The sequence below is a fragment of the Thunnus albacares genome, chromosome 19 (assembly GCF_914725855.1).
Source record: "Thunnus albacares chromosome 19, fThuAlb1.1, whole genome shotgun sequence".
Taxonomy (NCBI): domain Eukaryota; kingdom Metazoa; phylum Chordata; class Actinopteri; order Scombriformes; family Scombridae; genus Thunnus; species Thunnus albacares.
In genome coordinates, this window is record NC_058124.1 from 25,873,731 (window position 1) to 25,900,951 (window position 27,221).

Genomic DNA, 27,221 nt, shown 5'->3' on the forward strand with positions numbered 1-27,221 from the left:
TTGTCGAGGTAATGGTAGTTATAATTAAAACATTATTTTGAGTTGACGGCAGTAATCAGTACTTGTCATCTTGAATTAAAATAATTAAGTTGTGGTCTTGAACTAATAATGGGCTTAAAGACATCAGCAACTGTGGCCGCTTTTGACCTCCGTATTGTAACACACTCATAATTAATGCAAGTGAATGCATTTGGTTTTGACAAATTATGGAGGTTTAATCACTTTAAATCACTTTAATTATTTGTGGTGCTGGTTAGGAAATAACAAGGCAACCAGGTTGAGAGAATCGGCAACAATTTTGCTGTAAATAAGATTTTTTTTTGGGTATGGATTATGTAATCTGACAGGCTTGTGTAAAAAAAGGCAACACAAGGATTTAACTGACCATCGTGTCCTAATGTAACACATGCTGACTAAATATCAAAATCCCAGTCTTCCCCCCCTTTTTTTTTTAGATGCTAAGCTGTCTCACTGTGAATGGGGAGACTCATCCGGCTCAATCCCGTCTCAACACATTCTGTAATGGCCTCAGCTGACTCCACAGCCCAGTGTCCTAAATTAATTTGGAGAGATAAGACAATGAAAGAGTAAAATGTTCAAATAAATGGAGAAATATCATTTAAAAAAAACAAATAAATCAGTAAATGTACAGGTAATTGAGAAATATAGTACACAAAAAAATTTAGAACCCTTATAGTAAATAAATTTAATGTATTTTATTGCATTTGAGCAGAATTTATTTCCCTTCAGCAGGATATTCTTATTTCTTCTATGTTTAATAATCAAATGCTGTGTCCTAATTTATTTTTCAATTTAATCTACTGGTAGTAGTGGTTTAGAATAACTGGAATATGTTGGGTGTAAATGTGTGTACTTATGGCCCTCTTGTGGTGGCATTAAGCAAATTCTTTATAGGTTTGAAGACAAAGAAATCTCCAATAACAGAAAAGCAATTCAGCTTTAAAACATCAAATATCAACATATGAGAAACCGCCTTCAGTCCTGTCTGGACATCAAGTGACCACATGCTGATTAGTGACATTAAGCAAAGCAAATATGTCAATTCTTGTATCATTTTATTTCTCAAATGTACTGTATACAGTCACAGTTTACAACACAGCCTCAAATTTAAATACACAGCAAAATAAATTCATTTCATACAAAATTAAATCTGAGACATAATCAGCTGTCATTATGATCCTTCACTACTAAACTGTATACTGTCTTTCAGTTAATTTTCCCATCAAAGTTCACATTTAAAAGGAGACAAACATACAAGATGTTTTGTACAAGCCTATTAAACACAAAGAATGCAAAACAATTCAACACAATTCGACCTTTTACACGTCATTGGTCCTGTCTGTTTTCAAGATGGCTTTGATTTGCTGAGCTGTGATGTTTTCATGTCATAAGCTACGATTCATCATTTCACTGTTAAATGCGCAGCTGTCTGTCAAGCTACATAAATTGATGCAGGTAAACTTTTAAACAGAATGGCCGACGGGATCTTCGTTTGCTTTTTCACACAGGTTGTGTGACCAAATATTTCATTCATCACTCACACTCCAAATAGATGAGAGGCAGATACACACACTTACAGAGCAGGATCCCCTCAGACAGCATGCACATTATAGAAGTTGTTCAAATTATATTTTTTATGTAGCCAGCACTGTAGCTAAACAGCATACAATAATACATTTCTGTTTCTTGTCTAATGGCAGGAGCTACAGAGAAGACAATGTTGAATTACACAATGAATCCAGAACGACTACAAATCTAAACAAGGAAGATAAAGCCACCATTGGTTACTGAGTTCGTTGATAATGCAGTGTTTGAACAACCGATCGGATTAAAACCAATCACACTTCTCATCCTATGTAATCACTACCATCAGAACAACCTGTGCAGACAGGTTGCACAACACAACGACACTGTAATGATTAACCTGATCTTGTCTTTGTTGGAGGCCTTTTGCTGCATTGTTGCGTCAATAAATCATCAAGCAATAAATCAATTAATAAATAGATCAATAAATAGTTACTCATGATTGTAACACTTTGATATACAGCATATTTCAAGGTTTATTTGTGATTACTTCCATTATTTACATCAGCACAATATATACTGCACAACCACTGTGTGCATACAGGTCACACACACGCACACACTCCATCTTGTACAAACACATGCTCACTCAATGAAAACCTACAGTGATGTATTTCCCAGATCAGTCTCGTCAAGAGTTTTACAGGTCCAGTCACAGAATCATACAACAACAAAATAAATAGTAATCCTTTAGTGTTTCCACACAGACACTCACACTTAGGAGCTCTTGGTTTCATAGACTTGTGCATGAAAAAAAAATAAAGACTGGCCAATCCAAATGTTTTGCTTCTCGTTCTTAAGGACAGAAAGGGAGGTGTAAGCTGAGGAGCTGCTGGGTTTACTTAAGGATTATACAAATGGATTTGCATGTTTTAGCACGACAAGCTGTAAACGTGTTACCTCTGCCTTTTTTCCAAAAGTATACCATAAATGCTAATATTGTTTCCTACTGTATCTTCCAGGCTGCAATTGTCCAGCAAAGCAAACATTTCGTTTTTGTCAGAATAACAAATTATTACATGCTAGCTTGGTTAAAAGCAGGAACTCTCACAATTCAATTTGTTTCGCAAAGAGTTTCGGAAACTCTTCTTTCTTAGTGCATTTTAGGACAAAAACATCTGAGCTTTGAGAGTAGGTGACGGAACAGGAAACTTTCAACGATAATAGTGGACAAATTCACATTGTGTTTTTTGTGATGTCAGTGTTTGTTTATTGTTTGCCTTCCACATTGTCTTGCAATATGAGCTTCCTTAACAGTCCCTGCCTACAAAACTGAAATACGAGCTCTTGGTATTGTAACACTGACGAGAAATTAAGGTTGAAATTAGTTCTATCTCTGTAATGGATTACCTTTCTTAAGCAGGTTTTGCAAGTACGTTTTCATAACATAATGAACATAACTGAAACCACTGGCAGCCTGGAAGTTACTTAGAAAGCGATATGCAGTGTTATGGATATGTTTTGGAAAATGGTTGGTGATGAACACATGAAGTATTCATGTTATACAAGGATAAACATGCAAACTCCTGTGTGGTCCTGTAACTATAAGTGCAAAAATCAAATTCAATTATCCTTCTTAATCTGGACATATTTAATTGGACAGTTTACATGATCAAGTTGTCAGAACAGGAATGGATTTTTGTTTTTGTTCATGGTCTCTCCGAACCCGCTGCCTGAGAGCAGCTGTGGCTGCAAGGGGACTCCACCTCCGGCTTGCGGAATGGAACCTCCCAAGTGGTGACTCCCTCCAAAGAAACTGGATTGGACCATTCCTGCTCCCGATAAAAGGGGTTCTGCCCCTATTTCTGATAAAGGATTCCCTGCCGGAAATCCAGACAAGCCCACTCCAACCCTGGTGGGGTTCATGTTAAATCCAATTTGTGGACTCCCTCCTCCAGAAACAGGTTGTACCATTCCAGTTCCTGAATGCAGAGGAGCCACCTGAGCTGCCTGAAGCATATTTAAGCCAGAATGAGACCCTCCCATGGAAAGGGATGATAGCTGAAACAGGGGAGTTTCACTGGAAGGATTGGCAGCTCCAAAAGTGGGATATGGTGCACCATAAGACGGTGCATGGATGGAACCAAAAGGACTGCCAGGTTGGGCTGATGTTTCAGGGAGGGACACCCCTCCAACAGCCCCTGAAATGACCATAGGGCCAGACACCATGCCCCTGACTTTAAAAGTGCCTGGGAAATCAGGAGGAGTAATAGGACGACAGAGGGATGAGGGGAAGGAGGGAGTACAGTTTGGAGTATTCCAGCAGAGAGAAAATGCACCAAAGCAGAGCAGAGAGAGGGGTGAAAAGAGTTATATATCTGCTGGTTAATATACACTAGTCTCTATACAGGGTAAGTTCAGTAGTTCACCAATGCTCACACACACACATACACACACATAACAACATCTATACACTACAGCGTGACCACAGGGGAGGGTTGGTTCAGCAAAACACAGAATCACAATAAGCTTTTTCATATAAACCTATTGATAGATATTTATTTGTCAGTCATACTTTCTCCTCCCCTCTCTGTCTCTCTCTCTCTGGACTCAAGACTTCAGCAAAACAATCACGGAATGCATTACAGGGGAATGACTGATATTTAGTATATCTGATTTGCCAGTCTTTGAAGTTGATCATGCGTCCATTTTAATCAAGCGTACCACAGATAATCCCACATGAAACCTTCGTCAAAAATGGTGTTTTTCACCAAGGGTGAAGCATGTCTACCTCTCCTTACCAATTGCTTGGGTCTGGGTGGCGGGTGTGTTGATAGGGGGGCGCTGTTTGGGGTTAGAGGAAAATAGATTGTCCAAGTCAACCAGCGACGCCCCCACCGAGCCCAGAAATGAAGCAGTCTTTCTATGTATGTCCTCTTCTTGCGTTGTTCGCTTTCCTGCAATAAAATAAAGGTCCAATTCTACTCTAAAAGGTGTTTTCTTTAGGAGACAGGTCAGAGAGGAAGAGAGAGCAAAGCGGGAGAGAAGGTTAGTTAATTAAGATTGTTAGCTGACTGCTGAGAGATGGAGGAAGATGGAGGTGAAATGGAGAAAATGGAAGAAAATGGTCACACATGCTAATGACCTTTAACTTTACACAAGAAAAGAGTATAGTTATACATAAACGCACATAAACACATATGCAGGCACACAAACGGTTTAGTATTTAGAGTCACTATTTTGAGCCAAGCACTCAACCAGCTGGTATAATATTGATTACAAACAAGCACAAATTTGAGAAAACATGAATAGATAGATTGAGTTGATTAAATTGATTTCATCAGAGTGAGGCACTGAATTGCTGAATATAAAGTGGACAATGAAATTTGACTCTTAAGAAAATGGATGAATCACAGAAATAAGCATTCAGGCAAATGTGAAGTGCTATTTACCTGTGCCGTTGCTAGGTGCGTTGCTCGGTGCACCCCAAGGATCACTGGTTTTAGATCCTCCGTCTCCAAAGGGGTCACTTGAAGGGGGGTCTGAGGGTGGAGCAGGTGAACCCCATGCATCATCTGTACTGGCTGGAGCTGCAGCTAAAAAGGCAAAAATAAAAGGCAGGCTCAAATAGGACATAGCAATAATATACAGATCTGACCAAAATTTCAGTCTAATGGTTTTATTTCTGTGATAAAATATTCTAAGCACAAGATTCTGTTACTAGATTTTTCCATAGCCTTAACATATAGCACATGGCTTCATTCAGCGATGGGAACTTGCGCAGGTGTCCTCACATGACCCAAGTGCAAAACTTACATCATATAATGGTGGCAATAGTGTGATATATGGCTACATGAATACGCCCATTTACCATTTTACATGATAAGAAATGGTCAGATATAGGGGGGGGGGGGGGGGGGGGGGGGGATCATAAACCCTGTCTATGTTTAAAGATGGTCTCTGACGTCCACTAACTCCTGGTCAATGACTCTGATCCCTTTCTGGTTGATGCCGTTTTGCATTTTACACGGAGTCCTTGCCAGATGCAAATTTCATTCACTGAAGAGGGTCATGGGACACATTTATGAGTACTGGAAAAAGCTACTAAGTGATCACAGAAATGTGTTCCCAAATTCCAAGAATGAATATCCATACTCAAGCATTGTTATTTAATCTTACCTGGGGCTCCCCATGGGTCATTGTCTGGTTTGGATGCATCCCCGAATGGATCAGAATTATCAACGACTGAGGAAGCGCTTGTCCCATCCCCCCAGGGATCTCCGCCCTTTGTTTCCACTTGTGGATCGGATGGGGCCTCCCAGGGATCTGAACCAGTGGCAGGTGGAGAGGTGGCAGGGGCTCCCCATGCATCTGCACTGCCTTGGGTTTGGTTCACCTGAGGGGCATTGAAGGGATCTGAGGCCTCATCTTTTGGTGGGCTGGAGGGCACTGCAAATGGGTCCTCCTTAGGGGGTGTTGTTGGTGAGGTGAAGGGGTCATCTTTTGTAGGTGCGGATGGTGCCGAGAAAGGATCCTCTTTAGGTGGTGTTGTTGCTGCAGCTAAGGGGTCATCTTTAGTAGGTTTGGATGATGCCGAGAAAGGATCCTCTTTAGGTGGTGTTGCTGGAGCAGCAAAGGGATCATCTTTGGATAGTTTGGATGGTGCAGAGAAAGGATCCTCTTTGGGTGGTGTTGTGGGAGCAGCAAAGGGGTCATCTTTCGGGGGTGTTGATGCCGGTGCAGTAAAGGGATCATCTTTTGGGGTGTTAAATGGGTCATCTTTTGGGGTGTTAAATGGATCATCTTTTGAAGCGTTAAAGGGATCATCTTTTGGGGTGTTAAAGGGGTCATCTTTTGGGGCATTAAAGGAGTCATCTTTTGGGGCGCTAAAGGGATCATCTTTTGGGGTGTTAAAAGGGTCATCTTTTGGGATATTAAAGGGATCATCTTTTGGGGTGTTAAAAGGATCATCTTTTGGTGTGTTAAATGGATCTTCTTTTGTGGTGTTGAATGGGTCATCTTTAGGTGCATTAAATGGATCATGGTTAGACGAACTGAAGGGATCTGGTTTATCTTTTGGAGCAGCAAATGGATCCTCCTTGTCTTTGGGTGCATTGAAGGGGTCTGAACCATCTTTCGTTGCGTTGAAAGGGTCATCTTTTGGTGCACCAAAGGGATCTGAATCATTTTTCACCACAAATGGATCTTGTCCATCTTTAGATGCAGTAAATGGATCAGGCTCATCTTTTGGTGCTGCAAAAGGATCTTCTCCATTCTTTGGTGGCGCGAATGGATCTTCTTCAGTTTTTGGAGCTGCAAATGCCTCTTCATGAGTTTTGGTTGGAGCCCCCCAGGGATCACTGCTGGCTGCTGTGTCTGTTGTGGCAGGTCTTGCGGGTGTGCCCCATGGATCAGTGGCCTCTTTTGGTTCTTTGGGGGTTCCCCATGGGTCTGGTTTCACCTCCTCCTCCTTTTCCTTGTTCTCTGCTTTTTCTCCTCCCCAAGCATCATTTTTCTCCTCAGTGCCTTTGCCTGCATCCTCCCATTTCAGCTCATCTTCACTCATTTTGGCCTAGGATATAAAAAATGCAAAATTAGTAAACACAAACAATGAATGGTTTCTTTAGTGGTCTGGCTAAATCTGAGTTTTCCTTTTAACTTAAGTGATCACTACTTCACTTATTTGGTACTCATGATAATCCCCACATCTGCCTGGCACCTCCAGTTTTTGTAACCAGGAGTCAGTTTGCCAAGAACGCTATCTTCATCTGCCACCTGACTAGCAATGCATCAGACCCCTTTACCTAGCTTTGCAGGTGGTGAGCCCAGATAGCCTATATAATAATTCCCACCAATTTGATTTCCATTGCTGCTAATTCTACTCTAACCATGGGATTATACTGTATGTTTTTAACGTGACTGATTTTTTTCTGCCACCGCAATAGCCATGTTTCCTCAACACAGATATTTGTCTTTTCTGAACATGCTAATGGATTAGAATACTCAGGATATACAAAGCTTACTCTGTAATGAAGGCCACAGGTTTAAAATTCTTCTCAGTATGGTCAAAAGACAACTTTAATGGGAGTAGCAGTTTCTAAAGTCCTTTTTTCAATTTAAGTTTGTAAACAACTCTATGATCTTGTGTGAAATGTTCTGTTGTTTGACTTTTTTTTGGGATGAACATTTTACCATTTATTGCATACTTTATAGTACTGAACTTGCTATCTCTTATTTACCTGTCAGTCTGTATCACTACTAATACTACTTATCCATCCACTTACAAAAAAAAGCTTAAAAATAAGCTTTCTCAGATTGATGTAATATGTTAAGATTGGTTTCCCTAACAGCGTTCTTGAAGCAGGACAATACAGGAGCAATGGCTCAACAGTAGAATATACAGGGGGCAATTCAATACAATAGCCCTGCAAAAAATATTCGGGAAAGTTCAGCTGTATTGAGACTTTGTCAGATGAGCGTTGACTATGGTTATTTTTGATGCCATGGTTTGTGGTGTTGTATTGGTATAGTATTGATACTAATGTGTCCTCTTGCTGTACTTGCTATATGCTCACCCTCCTCTCTGCCTCTTTCTTCTCAGCTTCCTGTTTAAGACGCTCCTCTTTGCGGGCATTAAAGGAAGCAGTCAAGTCGGCCACAGAGGGTATATTGTCTATGGAGGGAAGCCCTGTGGCCCCGGCAACGTAGACTGGCTTGTAGTTGGGATCCTTGACAGCGTCCGAGGATGAGGCTATTGTGAGGGGTTGGAAAAGAGATTGAATGAGATTTGTGCTGAGAGAGAAAAAGAGAGACATAGACAAGTAAAGAGCATTGTTCAAAACAGTTGAAACAATGGAAGCAGATGTAGGAAAGAGGGGCTCACCAGCAGAACCTTTTGACGTCTTCTCTCTGGTCTTGAAAGCAAAGTCTCTTTCTTCCTTTAGTTTCTCATCGTCCTCCATGAGAACAAGGACAACCTTGGCCTTCTCTCTCACATTTCCACCCTGGGACAGATATGCTCACATTAGCCTTTGACCTGGCTCTGAACATTTAAACAAATCATATCTAAACCTGAAAAACTTCTGTTTAAACCTGAAATAAAGCCCAAATGGTACAGGTTCTTACATGACCAAAAATAACTAAGGGTTCTACAGCTTGTACTGTAAGTGTCAAGCATTGTTACTCTGGAAAGCTTTTGACTCGGCTTTCTTATATCTATGTGAGACAGACAAGCATCTATTGTGATTCTTAGACTGTGCTGGCGCTGAGGTTACAAGAAATATGACTACATAATCAGTGGATATTAAAAATGCATGCTCTGTACTTTACAGGAATTAGGTATCACCTGATCTTTGCCATCCTTCTCTACAAAGCGGTACTCTGTGAGGGCTTTGACAATGTAGATGTTGTCTTTCATTTTCAGAAGCACGCGGTCGTCACCAGTCTTCAACAGGTACTCCAGCAGTGTCAGGGACTACAATGGAAAAAGCCGGACAATAAACAAATGTACGTAAAACTAAAATATATATATGATTGAAAGCAAAGTGAACTTTCAATCCATATGGTTTTCATCAAAACTAATGTTTCCAACACCCTTTTGTTTTCTGTATAATCAAGGAATTCATGTGACAAAACAACAAGGAAAGGGACAAAACTAAATCTCTGTGTAAAGTGCAAAGGCTTCAAAACATATACAACGCCAGTAGTGGACACAAATGTAACTGATGCACCAATACAAAGTCACTGGCAAAGTTATCTTTTTTATGTTACTGTGTTGTTGATACCAGTGACTTAATAGCAGATGTGGCAGTGCAGTTTACATCTCCACTGAAGGCCAGATAAGTAAATCCTGTCATGTGATGGAACAGCGAGTGCTTTCAATTGAGCTTTAACTGTTATAAATAGCTGCTCAACTGGTAAAATCTCAGTCTTTTATAATTTGTTTGTCCCTGTGCTGGTATGGTCAATCTAATGCAGACTAATCAAGTTTTGTTAACATAGTATAACACTTCATTCTAAATCAAATTTAATCAAACAGATACAGATTCTGATGTTGATTAAAGGGCTAGACTAATATAGTAGGCTGACACTGAACTCTTATTGCATACTGGATATTGTCCATTCAGTGTCCTCTACCCTTGGATGTGATCCTCGCTGAGCATAGCCAAGCAACCTGAGCTGAATCTTTAATTTCTTTGCATATTTTATATGTAAGTGTTAATTTATGTTTTCTTATAAATGACCTCTTCATTTAAAGCCTAGTTTATTGCAGCTTTTACCCATTATTGGTCACCATACAGCTGCTAAGCCTATAAGAATTAATTGGTCTGGGATTGAAGGCAGAACTTTTGTGTCCCATTGCTTACTTTTGTAGGGACTTACTTAACCCTAAGAGACCCATGGGGGCGTCTGCGATATCGGCCTACATTAGTGTCTTCCAGAGGATGTAGCAGGCTCAGTTTTTAAGGCTGAAGATACTGGTATTATATGAAACTAGATGCCCTGAGGCATCCATTTGTATCAGCCATGTCATGCTAGCTTGTTGGGAAGGGGGCTAAGTAACGTTCCAAAGTTAGGCTAAATTTTGATGAGGGAAAAACTGGCATGGCCATTTTCAAAGGGGTCTCTTGACCTCTCAGCTCAAGATATCTAAATGAAAATGGGTTCATTCTGTACCCACGAGTCTCCTCTTTACAGACATGACCACTTTATGCTAATCCCATTCAGTTTTGGGCAAAAACCATTTTGCATGCAGCATAAATGTGTTATTTTTGCCTATTCTAAAAGTGGTGTATTTGAATATTTCTGCATACTGGGGTTACTAAACAGTCTTGGAATTGGATAAATTGGGTATGACTGGAGAGCTGAGACTCTTGTGGATTCAATGAGCCCAACTGTATTCATGTGTGATGATGTTAGTCCCCATAGTAGTCATTTCATTGTAGTGAGACCATTTTTTGAAACTTGACCTCACTGTATAAAATGACCTATTGTGACCTCTAGGATTATCACAATCTCTTGAGTGCTTCCTTTAATTAATTATTCAATAATACTATATATGAGGTGCTCCACTCCAAATAGCAGCTATGTACAGCTAACCTTGACAACTCAGCTGTATTTTGACAGTATTGTGTAAAGAACATAGACTAACTTATCAGAGATAACTTGCAGGGCAAGTTGACCTCCCTGCCAGGCCTAAGCTTCAGAGTATTTAAAGAAAAAAAAAGTATTTTAATATGTTTTCTAAACTAAAATGTTTTATACAAGGAGTGTAGCTACTTCAAGGAATAGCTGAGTGTGCAGTCCAGACAGAGAGCACCGCTTAGAACCAGAACTGGAGCAACCTGCTTGCAATCCGGAGAGAGACTCACTGAGAGCAGGCAGAGAGCGGGAGAGTTTCTGCCAAAAACAAGCAGCGAGACCGGGGGAGACATGAGTGCAGCTGCTTGCTAACAGTTACAGCAGAGAGCAGGAGGGAGGACAGACATCTCACTTTGCTGCTCTAAGTGGCGACTCTGCTGCTGCGGACTCACAAAGCAGGCACTGTAGTTTATAACTGTAGCATCAGTTGTCTGACTAAGAATTGATAACACAACAATCAACAATCATTCCTCCTGTGCATGATCATGTTTTGATTCAGACTGCGCACTAAGAGGAGGGGCTATTCATAAACAGGTCTGTTTTCAATGTGTTTGTGAGAGAGAGAGAGAGAGAGAGAGCGGGTAAAGGGGCGGAGCGAATCAATGCGCTCTACGCAGCTCTACTATGAAATAAGATTTCACCCATTTAAAAAAAAGAAAAAAAGTAGAAAATAAATATGTGGCAGTCAATGTTGATATTGTGGCGGACCACCACAAATAAATGAATGTATGGGAAACCCTGAAGTCTATGTATTTATTGTGTACGATCAGAGGAATGTTAATGATTTTGGTCACAGTCCTTGTTTTGAAAATAAGGCTACAATTGAACCTTTAAATGGCCTCAGCTACCACAAGTTAATATACATTATTCCTCCTCCTTCTGTCCCCCACCTTGTGGATGTGTCTCCAGTTCTTGTCGTCTTTCAGGCGTTTCCAGAGCATTGTCATGATCTCGTTGCAGGCCACCACATTGTAGGTTAGGTCGGAGATGTCTGCCATCTGAGAGCTGGACGGGCCCCATGGGTCATTAGATGTCGCCTCTCTCACCTGCAAAAGAAGCAAAGTAAGAAATGTCAACACATATAAAGGTGGTGGCAGTCCAGAGATGCCAGCATATGATAAGAAGCAATCACTTTAAAATGTCAGTGTCTGCTGCACTGTAGCAAATCTTCCTTGCCATTATCTCCTTTCATCATGCCAATGATAAGTAATCAGTTCTGCCAGGATGTTACAGATCACGTCTCATCAGATCAGCAAGAAATATGTCCCCACCTTTGCTTGGCTCCAAAAGCCTGAAGTTCAGGATCAATGAGCATGTCTCACTATGACTTAATAAGTCTTTATTATTGTTATGTTGTAAAAACATTAACTTAATTGTTTGTCCTATCAACCTCTGTTAACCTCTTCATCTCAACTGCTGGGTTTATCCTTTAAAACTCATGTTGTGCAGACAACCATCATTCTAAACCATGGAACTGTATTAAAATTATAGTTAAGATAAAAAGCTTTACAAAGATGCCACAAATGTGATGTATTATGCACCAATGTATACCCTTTCTTACTGAACATCTATAATATATGTTATTTCATGTAGCGTTATTAAAAAATGGCATTTTGGGGACATCCTTGTGTTCTAAGGATTTAAGATTCCCAACAATGTGATCACAATATTACTGTCGAAGTCTAATAAAGGCATACATGCCACACCAAAACTTAAAAATTGGCAGACTGACAAGGTTTTAGAGATTACAGCGAGAGAGTATTTTATTTTCTGCTTGAGGAAAAATTCAACAGGAATATTGGGAACAATAGGATTGACACCGTTACCCACCCTTCAATTCTAGTGTCCCTTACCTTGACCTCAGCCTCAGAGTAGTTCTGGACCAGGTTCTTCAGTTGTCTGCGAAGCATAGAGGACGTCATGGTGTCTGGTGGGGGGGACGAGGAATCAAACCTCCACGATCTGATTCAGAGAAAACTAGTGAACAATCCTGCACCGAGTTGGCACAGAGAGGACCACAAATATATACACAGAAGCACAACACAAACACATACTTACCTTTTCAAAGGTAAACCTTTCAAAGACTAATATTTGTGTAGCTTGAGTGCAGTTCCTGGCTCAGTGAGCATTCATCCTGCTGGTCTCTCTTCCCCCTGACTGCATTGGTTTATCTCAGTATATCAGAAACCAGATCCTACAGCTGCAGAGAGGAACCAGTCAGCACACACACACACACACACACACAAAAACAAACAAAAATGCTGAGGCAGGATTGGCAGTGAGTGACAAACAATTATGATGTGCCCCTGCAGAGGTGCGACACATTTACGACTTGAGGTGTGCCCACACCTGCTGTGGGTGGCAGCTTGTGCTTGAGTGTACGTTTGTCATAATCACTGCGACAAACACAGATCCTCATCTAACAGTTAACGTTAGCTATCTAGCTATGCTAACGTTAGAAGCTAGCTCATGTAGGAAAATCAATCCCACGTATTCAATTGGAGGATGATCGGTCTAACCTACATCAACTGTAAGTCGACGTGCTCGCAGGTTAACATGTCTGTCATAATACGCTTCGTGTTTTCAGGACCTCGGAGAGCGACTGAAGACGGCCAGCAGCCGTCAATACGGCTAACGGCCGAGCGTCGCTGTCATCCAGCACCAATGAGCTGAAATACATCACACTTTACCAACCAAAAGAAGCGTTATATTTCGACTAAACAGCAGCTACCTTCAGTTCAAAAACACAGCCAATGACGCCCGCTATTCCGTGTATAAGAAATGCAGATTTACAGCAAAAATAATGCACTAACCCTGAGAAGATAGTCAGGAATCTTCTAGGAGACGACGCGACGCTGCAGTTTCCGCTTCCGCAGTTTTCAGCACCTGCGTGTCCCCGCCCCTCACGATATATTTTATTTTTCCCCCTGAAAAAATACACTTTTCTATCAATTAATGTTTTATGTTTTAATATAAAATGGGTTAAAACGTAATAACAATATGCCTCTTGCTTTAATATAAAATATATTTTTTTCTTTTGGAGAATGACGAACCTTTATAACATTTCAGTTGTTTTGAGTACTATGTAAACTAACGCCGTCCGCCGGTCACGACGTCGCCGCGCGCGCGCACACACACAAACACACACACACACACACACACACACACACACACACACACACACACACACACACACACACACACACACACACTTCAGAAAAAAAAGCTGAATAAATGAGTCACAACCCACAACTCCCACCTCAATAACAGTTGAATCAAGATGGCGGCCGAGGGCGAGTACGAGTCGATCCTGTGCGTTAAACCCGATGTCAACGTTTATCGCATCCCGCCGCGAGCTTCAAACCGCGCATACAGGTAAAGAAATAACAGTCGACCGCTAACGGCTCTGTAAAATATGGTTTAACGGTCGTGGGTGGTCGGTGTTGCTGTGTTCTGTTCTGGGCATTGCACTTTTCACCGCTCGCTGCCAGTACATACGCGCTTTCAAATCACGAAGAGAACCACAGGCGGTGTGTGAAATGTTGTGGAAGGGCCGGAGATGAAAATACGTTTCCAGTGGTTTAAAGTTGTAAAGCTGTGGCCTGTTTTCTGTGCCGCTTTGTTTGTTGTACGGAGCGGTTGAGCTGTCAGAGATGTGACGGGGGTATTCGTCATCATCAAACCACACCGGTCGATAACGGGCGATCTGCCAGGAGATGAATGTCCTCTTTACACAGGATAAATATCAGTTTGAGAAGCAACGTTAAAGGTTTTCTGGCTGCACAGTATTTTTGCATGAGGTTGTCAGTACAGATAAAAACTTTTTTTCACAGATTATACATTAAAATTAACCAGATTATTAAATAATTAGTAGCCTATGTGTTGTCAAATTTGTGTAAATCAACCAAAACGGTTTAAATCGGAGTAGAGACAAGATAACTAAAGGGATGAGAGATAGAGAGCAAATAAATAACTTTTCACTGTTTTTGTTTGTTTGTATTTTTTCTTTTGCGCTGGACACTTTCACCTTTTCATCCTTCTAAAAATCCTTCAAATGAATCAGAGAAAGAAATAAAGATAAGATTGACCCAGAGTGGAAAGTGTTGCATCCAGCTGCATATAGAAAAATACAAAGTATGCACAGTATATAATCTCCATATGTACAGATACATACAAAATACACTATTGTACCCCTAGTGTGAAGAGTTTACACTATTCCTACAGTAATAGATCACTATGAGTGTTCAGTAAAGAGGCAGAGCATATTTAAAAGACTTAAACAATAAAAAGGTGAACTGCTCTTCAGAGCTGCAGTGATTAGTCGATTAATTGAGCTCATCAACAGAAAATCAATCTGCAACTGTTTTGATAATCGTGTCAGTAATTGTTTTAAGCAAAAAGCTCCTCAAACGTGAGAATTAGAAGCTTTTCTGTGTCAAACATGATAGTAAACTGAATATTTTTCAATTTTGGAGTGTTGATCAGACAAAACATTTTAAGCCATCGCCTTGATCTTTAAAGGACGGGTTCACAATTTTTCAAGTCTGTCGTAAAACAACAGTCAGGAGCCCAAATGAACATTGAAACATGTTTTTCTTGCTGTAATCATTCCTCCTGTTCATACTGACCGTTAGAAGATCCCTTTGTAATGTGCTTAGAAAGTAAGTGATGGGGGACAAAATCCAAAAAATGTATTTAAAAGTTTATCTGAAGCTAATATGAAGCGTGAGGAAAACATCTTTCACTGTTCATCTGGGCTCCTGACAGACTTGAAAAATTGTGAACCTGTCCTTTAAAAAGTACAACGGCATTTTTCTCTATTTTCTGACATTTTAATGACAGAACGATAAATTGTTTAGTTGAGAAAATATTCGGCAGATTAATTGATAATGAGAAGAATCATTAGTTGCAGCTCTACTGCTCATAACTCACATCCACACTAAGACCATAACATGTGATATCACAAGTAGACATTTATTCTATTCTAAAGGGTCAAAAGCCAAAAATGTAGAGAACCACTGGTGTAAATGATGAGGTCTGTTTAGGTAGTTATTAATACTTTCCTGAAAGTGTAACAGTTTTGTTTACGGCTGCAACAAAGACATACGGGTAAAACTGATATGAGTAAAATATTGATGTTACATCATGTTTGCCTGCAGGGCAGCTGACTGGAAGCTGGATACTCCAGACTGGTCTGGTCGAATGAGGATCACCACTAAGGGAAAAGTGGCGTACATCAAACTGGAAGACAAAGTCTCAGGTATGACTTTACTGTTAATTCTACCTTAAAGTCACACTGAATCAAACTTCCTCTCTGTAATGTGAAGGTGCTACTAATGCTGACATGTCTGTTGAGAATTAACACCATTCTCTACATCTCTACGCTGCCTTTAGCCGCTTTCAGCTGTTTTCTTTGGGTTTTTCACTGTGCAAACTAAAACTAAAAAGAAAGAGACACTTGTTACAAGCTCACACAAGCCAACACTGCATCACATGTCCACTATAAACCAGCTGAATCTTAGCTCTGTGATAGATCGGTGACCCCCAAACTGGCTCAAGCTCTGCTCTAATTCAGATAAACATCTGAAAACGGAAGAACGAGCTTTTTTTTATTCTCCTGTTGTAATTTCCTCTCCTATCCTGCAGGGGAGCTGTTTGCTCAGGCGCCGGTGAAGGAGTATCCCGGTGTTGCAGTGGAAACGGTCAGCGACTCCAGCCGATACTTCGTTCTGCGGATACAAGATGACAACGGTGAGGATGTCGATGATACTAAAACGACTCCGAATCGTTACTTACTTTTGATTCGCACGACTCCGAAACCATTTATCACAACTGCCTGATAAAAGCTGATCTGAGTCGATGGAGTTTCGTTCCCGTTTAACCAGTTATCATCACCTCCTCGTCCGCAGGTCGCAGTGCTTTCATTGGCGTTGGCTTCGTCGACCGAGGAGACGCCTTTGATTTCAACGTGGCTTTGCAGGACCATTTCAAGTAAGCAGTGACTGGGTGGTTTAAATCTTGTTTTTATTATTGTAAACAATTCTTTTGTGTATGGTATTTCTCATCAAAACCCAATTTTTAAGGATTCAAAGAATTATTTATCTTTCAAACAACTACAAGAGAAAATCTCTGTCATCAAACATACAAGCTACCTTTAGTTTCCCCTTCAAAGTATTGATAGTATTGACTGTGGTGTCAGATCCGACATGTCTTGCATCCTCTACTGTTCTGTATCTGTAGCCATCTGCAGCATTTGCAGTCCGTATCAAAACAAGACGCCTGCTGTAGTTTTCCTGAAAACTGCTGAGATGCATTGTTTATTTCTGTATCAGTGCTGAGATGGTGTATGTGTGTGTGTGTGTGTGTGTGTGTGTGTGTGTGTGTGTGTGTGTGCCTCCCTGCAGATGGGTGAAACAGGAGAACGAACTCAGTAAAAGTGCCCAGCTGGGAGATTCAGGACCAAAGCTGGACTTGGGCTTTAAAGAGGGACAGACCATCACACTCAATATAGGGGTGAGAACCAGCATGTTCAAGGACAGGTTCACTTTTTGTCCTCCATCACTCACATCGTAAGTGCATTATGAAGGGATCTAATAGTCAGTATGAACAGGGGGGATGATTACAGCAAGAAAAAACATGTTTCACTGTTCATTTGTGCTCCTGAATGTTGCTTCAAGAAAGACTCCAACCATCAAAATGTGAAGCTTTTACTACATTTTCTAAAAGAAATGAAACAGCGAGTGTAGAAAAGTGTTATGAATTGAATTAGCTTGGAAGTACTTATAATAAATCATAAATGACACAAGATTTTAATTGGCTTTTTAAAAATATATTTATGCTACTAAAAATGGAGCTCAAGTGTAACTGCAGATTTAAAGCAATCAAATTCATAATTTCCATTTCTGTTGCCAGTTTTTCTGAACACACATACACACCCCAGAAAGCAAAAATATCATCACATCTCTTGTCAGTGCATTAAAGAACAAGTGTCCTCTATCTGTCGTCCATTAAAGCTAAAAGCATTAAGCTAGATGCCATGTGATAAATCTAACGTTTATTTTAAAAAAAAAAGTATCATGAATATCTGAAATGTTTTGTGTTTTTTTTTTTTTATCTTTTAGCAAGGTAAAAAGAGGGATAAACCCCGCCCACAGAGCACAGGTGGGTTTGGACTCCTCCCACCACCACCTGGAGGCAAGATAGCCCCTCCTCCTTCATCGGGCTCATCCAATCACAACATAGTCCCCCAGACAAGAGGAACAGCGACAGGTGAACAGCACTCAAATGTTTCAAGCTGCACCACACGGTTTCCTGTAACAGCTACCAGAACGACCTATTTTCTTAATTGTCGTGTTAATTGCTGACCGTTTAACGACTCGTGTGTCTTTCAGCTTCAGGCTACAGGGGGAAAAAAAGTGAAATGTGTGTCAGTCTCTAAGCTACTTTTTAATGAGCTCTCTGTTTTTTTTTTTTTCTCCCTCTCTGTCTTTGTTTCAGGCTGTCTGTTGGAGCTGGACAGTAGTAACTCTAACACAGTGGTTCAGCCAAACCCTAGTTTAGATCTTTGGGGAGACTTCTCTGCTCCTGCAAGGTAGACCGCTAATCTCCTGATAATATACTGCAAATGTAGCTGTTATATACACATATATATACACTACATGGCCAAAAGTATGTGGACACTCTTAACATTACCCCCATATGACAATATGCATGTTATACATTGCATTGTTGTACACCAGCAGCACTGATAATCATTCATAATAAGCTTCTACATACAGCTTTGAACTTTTGTTTTTAGTTGTTTTATACTGTCTTAATGTATTTTTATAATATTTTTAATTTGACATTTCATATTAGAAATATATATGTATATTATGCACATAGACATAATTAAAACATATTTTTATATGATCATATTACAAATGATATTGCCCCCATTGATCCCATTTATTATAAATTTTACTTTTACTTACTGTCAGTTGCTGCCGATCATTTCCAAAGCATAACCTTAATTTTTGGCAATTTGTTGACATTAATGTAAAGTATATAAACACTGGAATTGTCCTTTTTTAATATTTAATGTAATGTCAGCAGATCAGAAAGGAAACGCCCTTTTCCGTCATGTTAAAACTAACATCAGTTTTTGTGTTTTTCAGCTCTGTTCCACCACCATCACGACCAGAGAACGCTGCCAACTGGATCCAGTTTTGAGTCCGCGGCGCGCGGTTACGTCGATCGCGATTCCCATCTCACCCGCATCTTTGTCCGTAGCTTCCTGTGCATCACACCGCGAGTAAACCTCTCACACACGATGACCCCAAAGCAGAGACGTGAAAAACCCCCCCACAGAGCTGTAGAAACAAATCATGGCATCATTTCATTTCAGAAAGAATCATAGTTTCTTTTTAAAAAATGTTCTCGACAGGAAATGAAGCATTAAATCTATTAAAGCCATTACATGATATGAGCCATTTCCAAATAATATTTAAGGGCTACGTGTGATGTCCTGAGTAGCAGGTGCTCCTCTTTTATGTGTCTGCGTCGCCTCCCCGGTAGATGGCTCTCTGAACAGAGGTTTATCTTCTAATGTGGAGTGTTTGTGTCTCTCAAACGGCTCCCCCTGCAGGCTGTAGAGAGCGCTGCACCTCGAGAACAACGCTTCACAGAGGCACCAGTGCTTTCTGTAACCTACTGTGAATAATGTGCAGACTGACATAACTCAGCTTAAGTGAACTATAAGACATAAAGCAAAGATTCTGGTAGTTTCTTTAATATTCTACAATTGGCACTTAAATCTTTTTTTTTTTTTCAATCAGTCTTAATAGTTTTAATGAAAATGAGATTTTGTCCTTTTCCTGAATCATTTTGAAATTACACTAGAAGTGTGTCTACTTCTAAACAAAGAACAATTTGAGCTACATAAAGCCCCTTTACCTCACTGGCAAGACTTGTTCACTAATTTTAAGAGAAGTTAATCCCCTTTTTTATGACTTAAAAGGGGATTAATTGACTTCCCATCCGCACACTGTGAATAATGGAGAGCCCGGTCCTCAGGCTGGAGGAAGTTTGTCAATCAAAAATCAAACGGCTCAAAATTTCTGTGTTTATAATTTGGTTTAAAGTGTGGTTTGATTACACAACAATAATATCAAAAGGCTGGGGTTAGCTTTTTTTTATGGGATATAAAATTTAAATTCTCAACATTTCCCATTTTCTCTGAACGCAGATGCAACCCTCCGCTTAAACCACCTTTATAAAACACACACACACATCTACTTATCGCTACAGGAATCAGAGTTTATCCATTCCACAGTATATAACGTGTTTATAGAATCACTGAATCTACAGGATACTGAACTGCAGCATTAACATTCCTTTCTGAGGTATTTAAACTATGAATTTTATTTTGTGTTTACAATGCAGATGTGTTTACTACTGTGTGCTTGTTATCAGCGGGTGTATTTTGTCGCAACATTGAAATTAATGTATTAATTTCCAAATCTCAGACATGCGTGGTGCCGTGCCGTGTCATTTCAAGCTGTTTGGTGCATTTTTAAGAATGAAATAAGCTCAGAATTAGATATTATATATTGCATATCTGCTGAATGTGGCGCAGCAGTAAATTAAAACACTACTGACATATTTACAGGGCTTCTTAATCCCAATCAAGTTTTTTTTACCTCTTATTATTTTTACCTCTGAAAACATCATTTCATCCCAGTTAAAGTTTGGAAAGGTGAAATGAATAAAGGAGGTGAATCAGAGCAGGAATGTAAAGCTTTCTGTTTCAACTGGCAGGACTTTGTATCGAGAAAGTCCTATTTTATTCTTTTAAGGCCTCTTTGAGATTTGTTTTTGATGTCATCATATCAGAAGGAAGCTCTCATGTGGGGATTATTGGCAAGTAAATCGTAGAATCACTTTTTGCATTAAATCTATAGTAAATTAATGTTTCTGCATCTCCTGCACCTTCCAAATGCTTCTCTTCTGTTATAATGAGAAAACAGACTTAAGAGGTGACTTACCATCTTATTCCGTTGTGCCATTTACAGCACAGAAAAAGAGTTTTCATATGAATGATGAATTAATTTATCTGCTTTTTCATGTTTATGAAATTATCACAAGGCTTTTTAAAAGGCAAAATGTTTACCTGACAGACAGACAGCCCTGTGTTGAACTCATGGCCTTCGGTATGTTAGGGATGGATGTAAGAATAGATCTTGATAAATAGAGTATGAGAAGTACGGTTTCAGATGAAGAGGCTGTTCAACACGAGTCTGAAACGGTACTGAGTGGTCGAGCGTTTACAGCAGATCCTGCTGTGAAGATTTAGACAATCTGAGGAAAATATTTGTAACTTACAGGCATAGTCTGACTTTTTGGGAAATGCTCTTTTTCACCTTTGTTTGATGAGAAGATTGATCCCACTCTTATGTCTGTCTGTTAAATATAAGGCTACAGCTGGTTAGCTTAGCCTAGCATAAAGCCTGGAAAAGGAGGGAAACAGCTAGCCAGCTTCCTAAAAAGGGATTTACAAGCACTGCTGACACGCAGATCACAAATGGTCCCGGGTCACATTTCACAAATGATTGTCACTCGCAAATTGCGAATAAATTTGCAAGTCCTAACAGTCCCCTCGCATGCTCACGCATGGGCCACAAGTATGGTGTTCCTTTTGGATTTAGTAAATATATAAAAATTGATGTGAGGAAAAAGTGATGTCATGTTGCAAGTCGCAGCTTGCATGTTCCAACGGGCCCTTGGATCTGTACAAAGGAAACAAAATCTGCCTGGTAGCATCTCTAAAGCTCACTAATTAACACTAATTAAATCCAGTTTCTTTATATTTTCCAAATTGTTAAAATATTCCTTTTAATTTATTATAATACTGAGTGACATTCTACCTAAAGCATTGAACCTATCTGATGCAATGATCCCCGTTCAGACTGTAACATGAACCGATGTGCACTGTTAGAGATGACACCAGTCTCAACAACAACATCTAATGATTGTCTTACTTCATCTGATGAATGTCTTAATGGCAGCAAATGATATGTTTAATACTGGCTGATTGTGACTTTAGATCGTGTTTACAGGACTTTTGACAAATGAATTGTCATAAACATTTCTTGACTGTGAATTCATTTGTTTGCATAGATTTTTAAAGGCTTACTGTGATCAGATCACATGAACTGTATTTAATTGGCGGTAAGATACAGGGCTGATTGATATCTTGATGATATGTTGGATATGTGTGTTGTGTTTACATTGCTTGTATTGCTGGCTAAACTATAAAAATGTGTCCCATTTCTCACTCATTCCACTCTGGCTGTAAAATCACTGGACTAACACTTTTGATTTATGACCAATTTAATGAGAAAGAGGCAATAAATCCTTTCAAAGGATGTGTGAAGTCTTGTCCTTATTTTAATAATTACAGCAATAGTTGCAAAAAATACACCAATCAGTGAATTCACATATTTCTCTCAAGTTTAATTTGCATTGATAAACCAGAGGGTGGTGCTAAAGCTCTGTTCTGATAAAGCAAAAACAACTTTACTTCTCTTGACCCCAGAATCATTGCAGAACCAGTTGGCTCTGATGTGACCCCTGGGAAATCAAAACAGAGACTATAAAAAGGATTAGGGCTAAAATTATTTAGTTTTCCAGGTTTCTTTGTCACTAGCAGACACACGTCCCCCAAATAACACCCTAAAATACCTTAATCATCTCTTAATCCGTCCATACACTAGGGGTGTGCCCAAATACAAATACATTATTCGGCAAAGCACAAATAGTGGGTTTTATACAAATATTTGTTTCATACAAATATTTTAAAAAATATTTGTTGGGGGTGTTCCCCAGAGATAAAGCTGAGCTACTGACACAAGCAAAGTGCTCCCAATGGACTCTCCGTAACCTGTTGATCCCCTTCGCCTTTTCACAAAGTTAGGTTGTAAAAAATAGGCAATAAATGAAAAGTGCAAAGCAGTAATCTCCTTTGAAGCTCTTCCCTACACATTACATGGTGTGCTGTCTCTGTGTTATGGCTGTATAAATAGGTAGAGGTCTGTCTGCAATGAGGCGATGAGTAAAGTTTTATCTCAGTAATCAGCACAGTCGTCTATGATCTGGGAGACTCCAGTTCAAGACCTGATGCGGGGACCTCCTTCGTAAGGTAGTTTATTCATGAACACTTATTGTAACACTTTAATTTTCTAAAATTAAAAGTGTCATAAAAACAAAAACAGGATTTTTTTAAGCCTCTTTCCACTTTTATTCGAATACAAATACAAATAATTTTGCTGCCTCAACAAATACAGACACAAATACTGGGCTCTCTGCACATCCCTACCACACACTTTGTAATATAAACTCAATGTTTATATTACAATTTCATTTGACTGTACAAGCCAAGATAAATATATCGTAAATGACTAGTTTAAACCCTTTAGTCATGAGTGTAACAGCAACTTTGTTCTACAAATTATTAAATATGTTGAAATTAATTTGTTTTACTTCTTGAAATCACTTATTTAATTCACAATTTCTTAAAAAAAAAAAAAATATGAAAAGACGTTCTAACTTAGAGATTTTAATGCTAACATACTGTTCATATTCTGACTCTTCACAATATCCCCTCATAATTAGTGTCTGTACACTATCTATTTCTAAATCTATTTTTTTTTATTCATAAATACATTTTCAGTCTGGGTGATTAATGAAGCTTTCAGAGAGCAGATAGAGTGTAATAAACACTCACAATCACATTATATGATGGCATTATGTCACCTAAAAGAGGAGAACATAACAGTCATCAGGATTTCAATGAATTTCATTGAATGTGAAGAATGCAACAACATGAGTGATTTTTAAAGTAAATACAGAAAAAAATACATGGAATGAAATATTCCTATTTTTGTATATTCTGTTGGGAAAAGTCATAAACTTTCCAGTCAAAAGAAAAGAGTTTTTTGCTGCTCTTAAATGTAAAAATGGGTTAAAAAATGGGTTGAGTATGTGAGTGTTCAGTGATTCTGTCTCCCTAGTGAATAAATGCATGAACTCATTTTTTAACATCATTATTTGCTGGAACAGAATGATTATATTGGACACGGATGCTTCTGACGTCAGATGCAGCTGTAACTCTTTTCAACACACTATGCGGGTCGAGTATGTTCCTATCGTTATCTGCCGTAGCATAAGGTCAAGAGGGAGACGATAAGTCACAAACAGCAGTGTGATATTACAGGGTCACTGGCGCTGAAGAGGTGTCAGACTCGGGGGAGGAGGGTGATGTATTGGCCCTCGACACAGAGCAGGAAGTCAGTGGTGACAGAGATGCAACCGGAGGAAAAGCTTGTTGTTGATTTAAAAATCATATGTTTGAGGTTGTTTCTGTTTTAACTCTACACATTTCTTTTAAATACGTTCTTCTATACAGTGGATGAAAGTAGATTCAGTCAACTGCTGTACTTAATTACAATTTTTACATACTTTATTTGAGCTATATGCTGACACTATGACAGTTATAAATATTGTAGTTTTATATTTCACTACCTTTTCTACATTTAGTTGTTTAACAGTTTAATTTATTGTAGCTTCCTTATGAACATATGATTAGTTTTTGCATTGCTGTAGAATTTTTAGAGTCTGTGTGTATCACCAGTGTAATTATTTGTTTTAAATTGTACTGTAATAAATGAATATATGCAAAAAACAATTAGATATTGAATAATACATATAAAAAACTCAAATTGGTAATCTTTTCCTCCTTCTTAAAAGGACCAGCATGTAAGATTTAACAGCATCTAGCAGTGAAGTTGCAGATCGCAACCACATAAATACACTGCATGAAGCCAAAAAAAACCCCACTTCCTGCTGTAAAGAAGTTACCTTGATGAAAACAGATTGCACACGCTCTGTGAGCCCCGTACGCCCATGGAGCTGAGCTGGCTAACTTCCAGTGTAGCCCTTCAACTAACTTGAATGGGGACAAAAGAATTCAGTTGTACGGTTCTTCGAGACTTTCATTATCAAATTCTTGTTGGGGCTGTGATGCTCAAAAAAATGTATCCATGGTTTTACAGCCGCCCCTTCTCCCATGATTGTGTACGGGGGAAAATGCTTTTTGGGCACCTGTTGAACTTGGAAGTTGTAATCCCACAGTTTGGCCACTATATCAAACTGGATCACCCTATGGTGGCTGTGGAACTCTCGAGAAAAGTGAAAGGTCCTCTCTAGTGCTAGTGTTTGGTTTGTCCGTTTGGCGCTACCATAGAAACATGGAGGTGCAACATGGTGGGCTCCATGGAAGAGGAGCTGCTCCCTATGTACATATATAGAGCTCATTCTAAGGTAACGAAAACACAACAATTCTTAGTTTCAGGTGATTATACACTAATTAAAACATACTTATGAATATAATCCATTTCTGCCAAGTCTGTTCTGCTAGATGCCACTAAATTCTACACACTGCACCTTTAAGTGCTACTTAAGATACTTTAATTACTTCAATAAAGGATCTAAGTCCTTCTTCCACCTGCCTTTGACTATTGTAGGGCAGAACTATCCCACCATTACACCCTCTGTAAGAAGCAGGATAGTTAGGAAAGTCACAGCAGAGGTGAAAAATATTGCGTGAGGTCGGGACATGACCTCATCGAGCAGTAGCTTTTAGCTCTGCTGACAGACAGAAAAAGAAAGCAACAGACAGCTGAACGGACAGACTGAGGGCAAGCCGGTGGTGGGTTCACGTCTCACCGTCCTCCTCTGAGCTTCAGGAGGGACACGATTCATCTTCCTCTGATTTCCTAGTTACCTCTCTTCGCCCTTGAGGCCGTTTTAGGCTTTCCATATTTGTCTACGTTACCTAAAACTGTGACCGCACAGAACGTCAGATCACAGGTCCGCAGGCTCGAACTCCGTATGTGTGGATGCATGAGAAATATTTGTGCGCAAACTTGTTCTGAATGTGCCGTATGTGACCTTATAACCATTTATTAGTGTGTTGATGTTTGTATGCGTTATACCCGCTCCTCCTCTTCTCATCTAGGTCACCTGCTCCTCTGTAACCCAAACCGATCATCCCTCCAAAACACCATCACACGTGTCATCTGTATCTGTGCCACAGCCAAATATAATTTATAGAGAAATTCAGGACTTTTAATACACTTGATACCCCTCGCTCGCTGAAGATTTTGTTTCCCTTTCCAGAGAACTTTCCCATCTGTTATCATCACTGTGATGAAGTATCAGATTTAAAGGTTCATCCCATAACTCAAATAAGCACTGTAAAGTATGTCCACCACAGAAAGCTCAACTATAAAGTGGGATTATTCATTAAATACCAACATGTAAACATTTAATATTAACCTTTATTTATTCTGGGGTAGTTTAACTTGGATAACCTCTCCTTCTCTCCTCTCCTTCCATCCTATTTCGCTCCATTTCCCATTCACTTCTAATAAAGCCTGCACAACATGTTTCATGTTTTTGCACATTTTCCAACCAGCTGAGACAGATTCACAGGTTAGAGTTCACCTTTGTTCAACTTCGATCGAGCGGATGTGCTCGGCCGGCCAATAGAAACACTGCTGCACCGTGTCATTATCACACTATCTGCACCAGAAACATGACTTTTTTCAGGGCTAAGTGCAGGGAAATATGGTTAAACGGAGGCATAACAGTAGCGGCAATAACGGAGAGGCAAGTGCTGCTGTTCCCCGCCCAGATTTATCCTGCTGATCCGTGGATTAAACCGGCGACCTTATGGTCACAAGGTCTGCTTTTAACATCAGGCCACCATCGCCTCCCTCCTTAAATGTACCTTGAAGTTGTAGGATGCTCACACACCTAAAACTGGTCAACTGGCATAACTGTGTCATATAAATTTTTTTTTTTTTTTGCACAGGCCGCTTTATTAGGCACACCTGTCTAATCTAAAAGTAGAAGTCATGGCAGAGATGTTGTATTGGATTACATTAGATTGTAAAGATGTACCCAATAAAGTGAGCAGCGGGTGCACACGTGTCGACAGTTCTTGTGTTAATATACATGACAGGCATAAGATGTAAGTATTTAGACTTATCTCTCTATTTTTTTTTACCTATTTCTTTTTCACAATATACACTATATGGTCATAAGTATGTGGACATGCATGCTATTGGCTGTTTGCCTGCTGCATGTGCACTTTATCTGCTTTGTCCATCGAAATAGCAAAATTTACTGACAAAAAAAGTAAGAAAAGGTCCAAAAATATCCAATAATTTTCAGAAACAAAGTATGCTGAGCTAAAAGTAAATTTCCATGTCAGAAAACAGTGGTGCCCAGAGGCTGAGTGACTTTAGATGCTGACGCCCACAGCTCGATTCTGGCCAGGGACCTTCGTTGCATGTCCTAATCTGTCAAATGTGTATCTCTAATAAAAAGCATAAACATGGCCCTCAAAAACATCAACAAACATGGTAATACATATCACATAATTGTCACCATCTCTTCACTGTAAACTGCAAAAATCAGGATAATGGTTTTAT

At 39.6% G+C, this 27,221-nt stretch overlaps 2 protein-coding genes across 7 annotated transcripts; one reads left to right on the forward strand and one right to left on the reverse strand.

Moving 5' to 3' along the window:
- Positions 1 to 1,059: 1,059 nt before the first annotated feature.
- Positions 1,060 to 25,619, reverse strand: LOC122969227 (epsin-1-like). Of its 6 annotated transcripts, none has more exons than XM_044334764.1 (11): positions 25,450 to 25,619; positions 12,745 to 12,886; positions 12,540 to 12,648; positions 11,577 to 11,732; positions 8,891 to 9,019; positions 8,429 to 8,549; positions 8,121 to 8,296; positions 5,725 to 7,117; positions 4,998 to 5,141; positions 4,347 to 4,502; positions 1,060 to 3,794 (listed from the first exon to the last, which is right to left on the reverse strand). In XM_044334764.1, exons 3-11 carry the CDS (start codon positions 12,606 to 12,608, stop codon positions 3,226 to 3,228), a joined length of 2,913 nt encoding a protein of 970 aa, XP_044190699.1. In that variant the 5' UTR covers positions 12,609 to 12,648; positions 12,745 to 12,886; positions 25,450 to 25,619; the 3' UTR covers positions 1,060 to 3,225. The 6 variants fall into 6 exon arrangements, with proteins under 6 accessions (XP_044190699.1, XP_044190697.1, XP_044190696.1 ...); XM_044334762.1 differs by lacking the exon at positions 25,450 to 25,619 and adding an exon at positions 14,185 to 14,453; XM_044334761.1 differs by lacking the exon at positions 25,450 to 25,619 and adding an exon at positions 13,946 to 14,031.
- On the forward strand, positions 13,947 to 22,091 carry necap1 (NECAP endocytosis associated 1). The gene is made up of 8 exons (XM_044334774.1): positions 13,947 to 14,061; positions 15,846 to 15,946; positions 16,333 to 16,437; positions 16,596 to 16,677; positions 17,091 to 17,199; positions 17,808 to 17,955; positions 18,184 to 18,277; positions 18,843 to 22,091. The coding sequence occupies exons 1-8, from the start codon at positions 13,967 to 13,969 to the stop codon at positions 18,895 to 18,897; spliced, it is 789 nt and encodes a 262-aa protein (XP_044190709.1). The 5' UTR covers positions 13,947 to 13,966; the 3' UTR covers positions 18,898 to 22,091.
- Positions 25,620 to 27,221: the final 1,602 nt, after the last annotated feature.

Excerpts from the sequence above, each read along its gene's own strand:
- necap1 (XM_044334774.1), top strand. The coding sequence starts at position 13,967 with ATGGCGGCCGAGGGCGAGTACGAGTCGATCCTGTGCGTTAAACCCGAT. Across the intron at positions 16,678-17,090 it reads GCTTTGCAGGACCATTTCAA|ATGGGTGAAACAGGAGAACG; the intron begins GTAAGCAGTGAC and ends GCCTCCCTGCAG. Across the intron at positions 18,278-18,842 it reads GACTTCTCTGCTCCTGCAAG|CTCTGTTCCACCACCATCAC; the intron begins GTAGACCGCTAA and ends TGTGTTTTTCAG.
- LOC122969227 (XM_044334764.1), bottom strand. The coding sequence starts at position 12,608 with ATGACGTCCTCTATGCTTCGCAGACAACTGAAGAACCTGGTCCAGAAC. Across the intron at positions 5,142-5,724 it reads TGACCCATGGGGAGCCCCAG|CTGCAGCTCCAGCCAGTACA; the intron begins GTAAGATTAAAT and ends TTGCCTTTTTAG. Across the intron at positions 3,795-4,346 it reads CACCCAGACCCAAGCAATTG|GCACTTTTAAAGTCAGGGGC; the intron begins GTAAGGAGAGGT and ends CTGATTTCCCAG.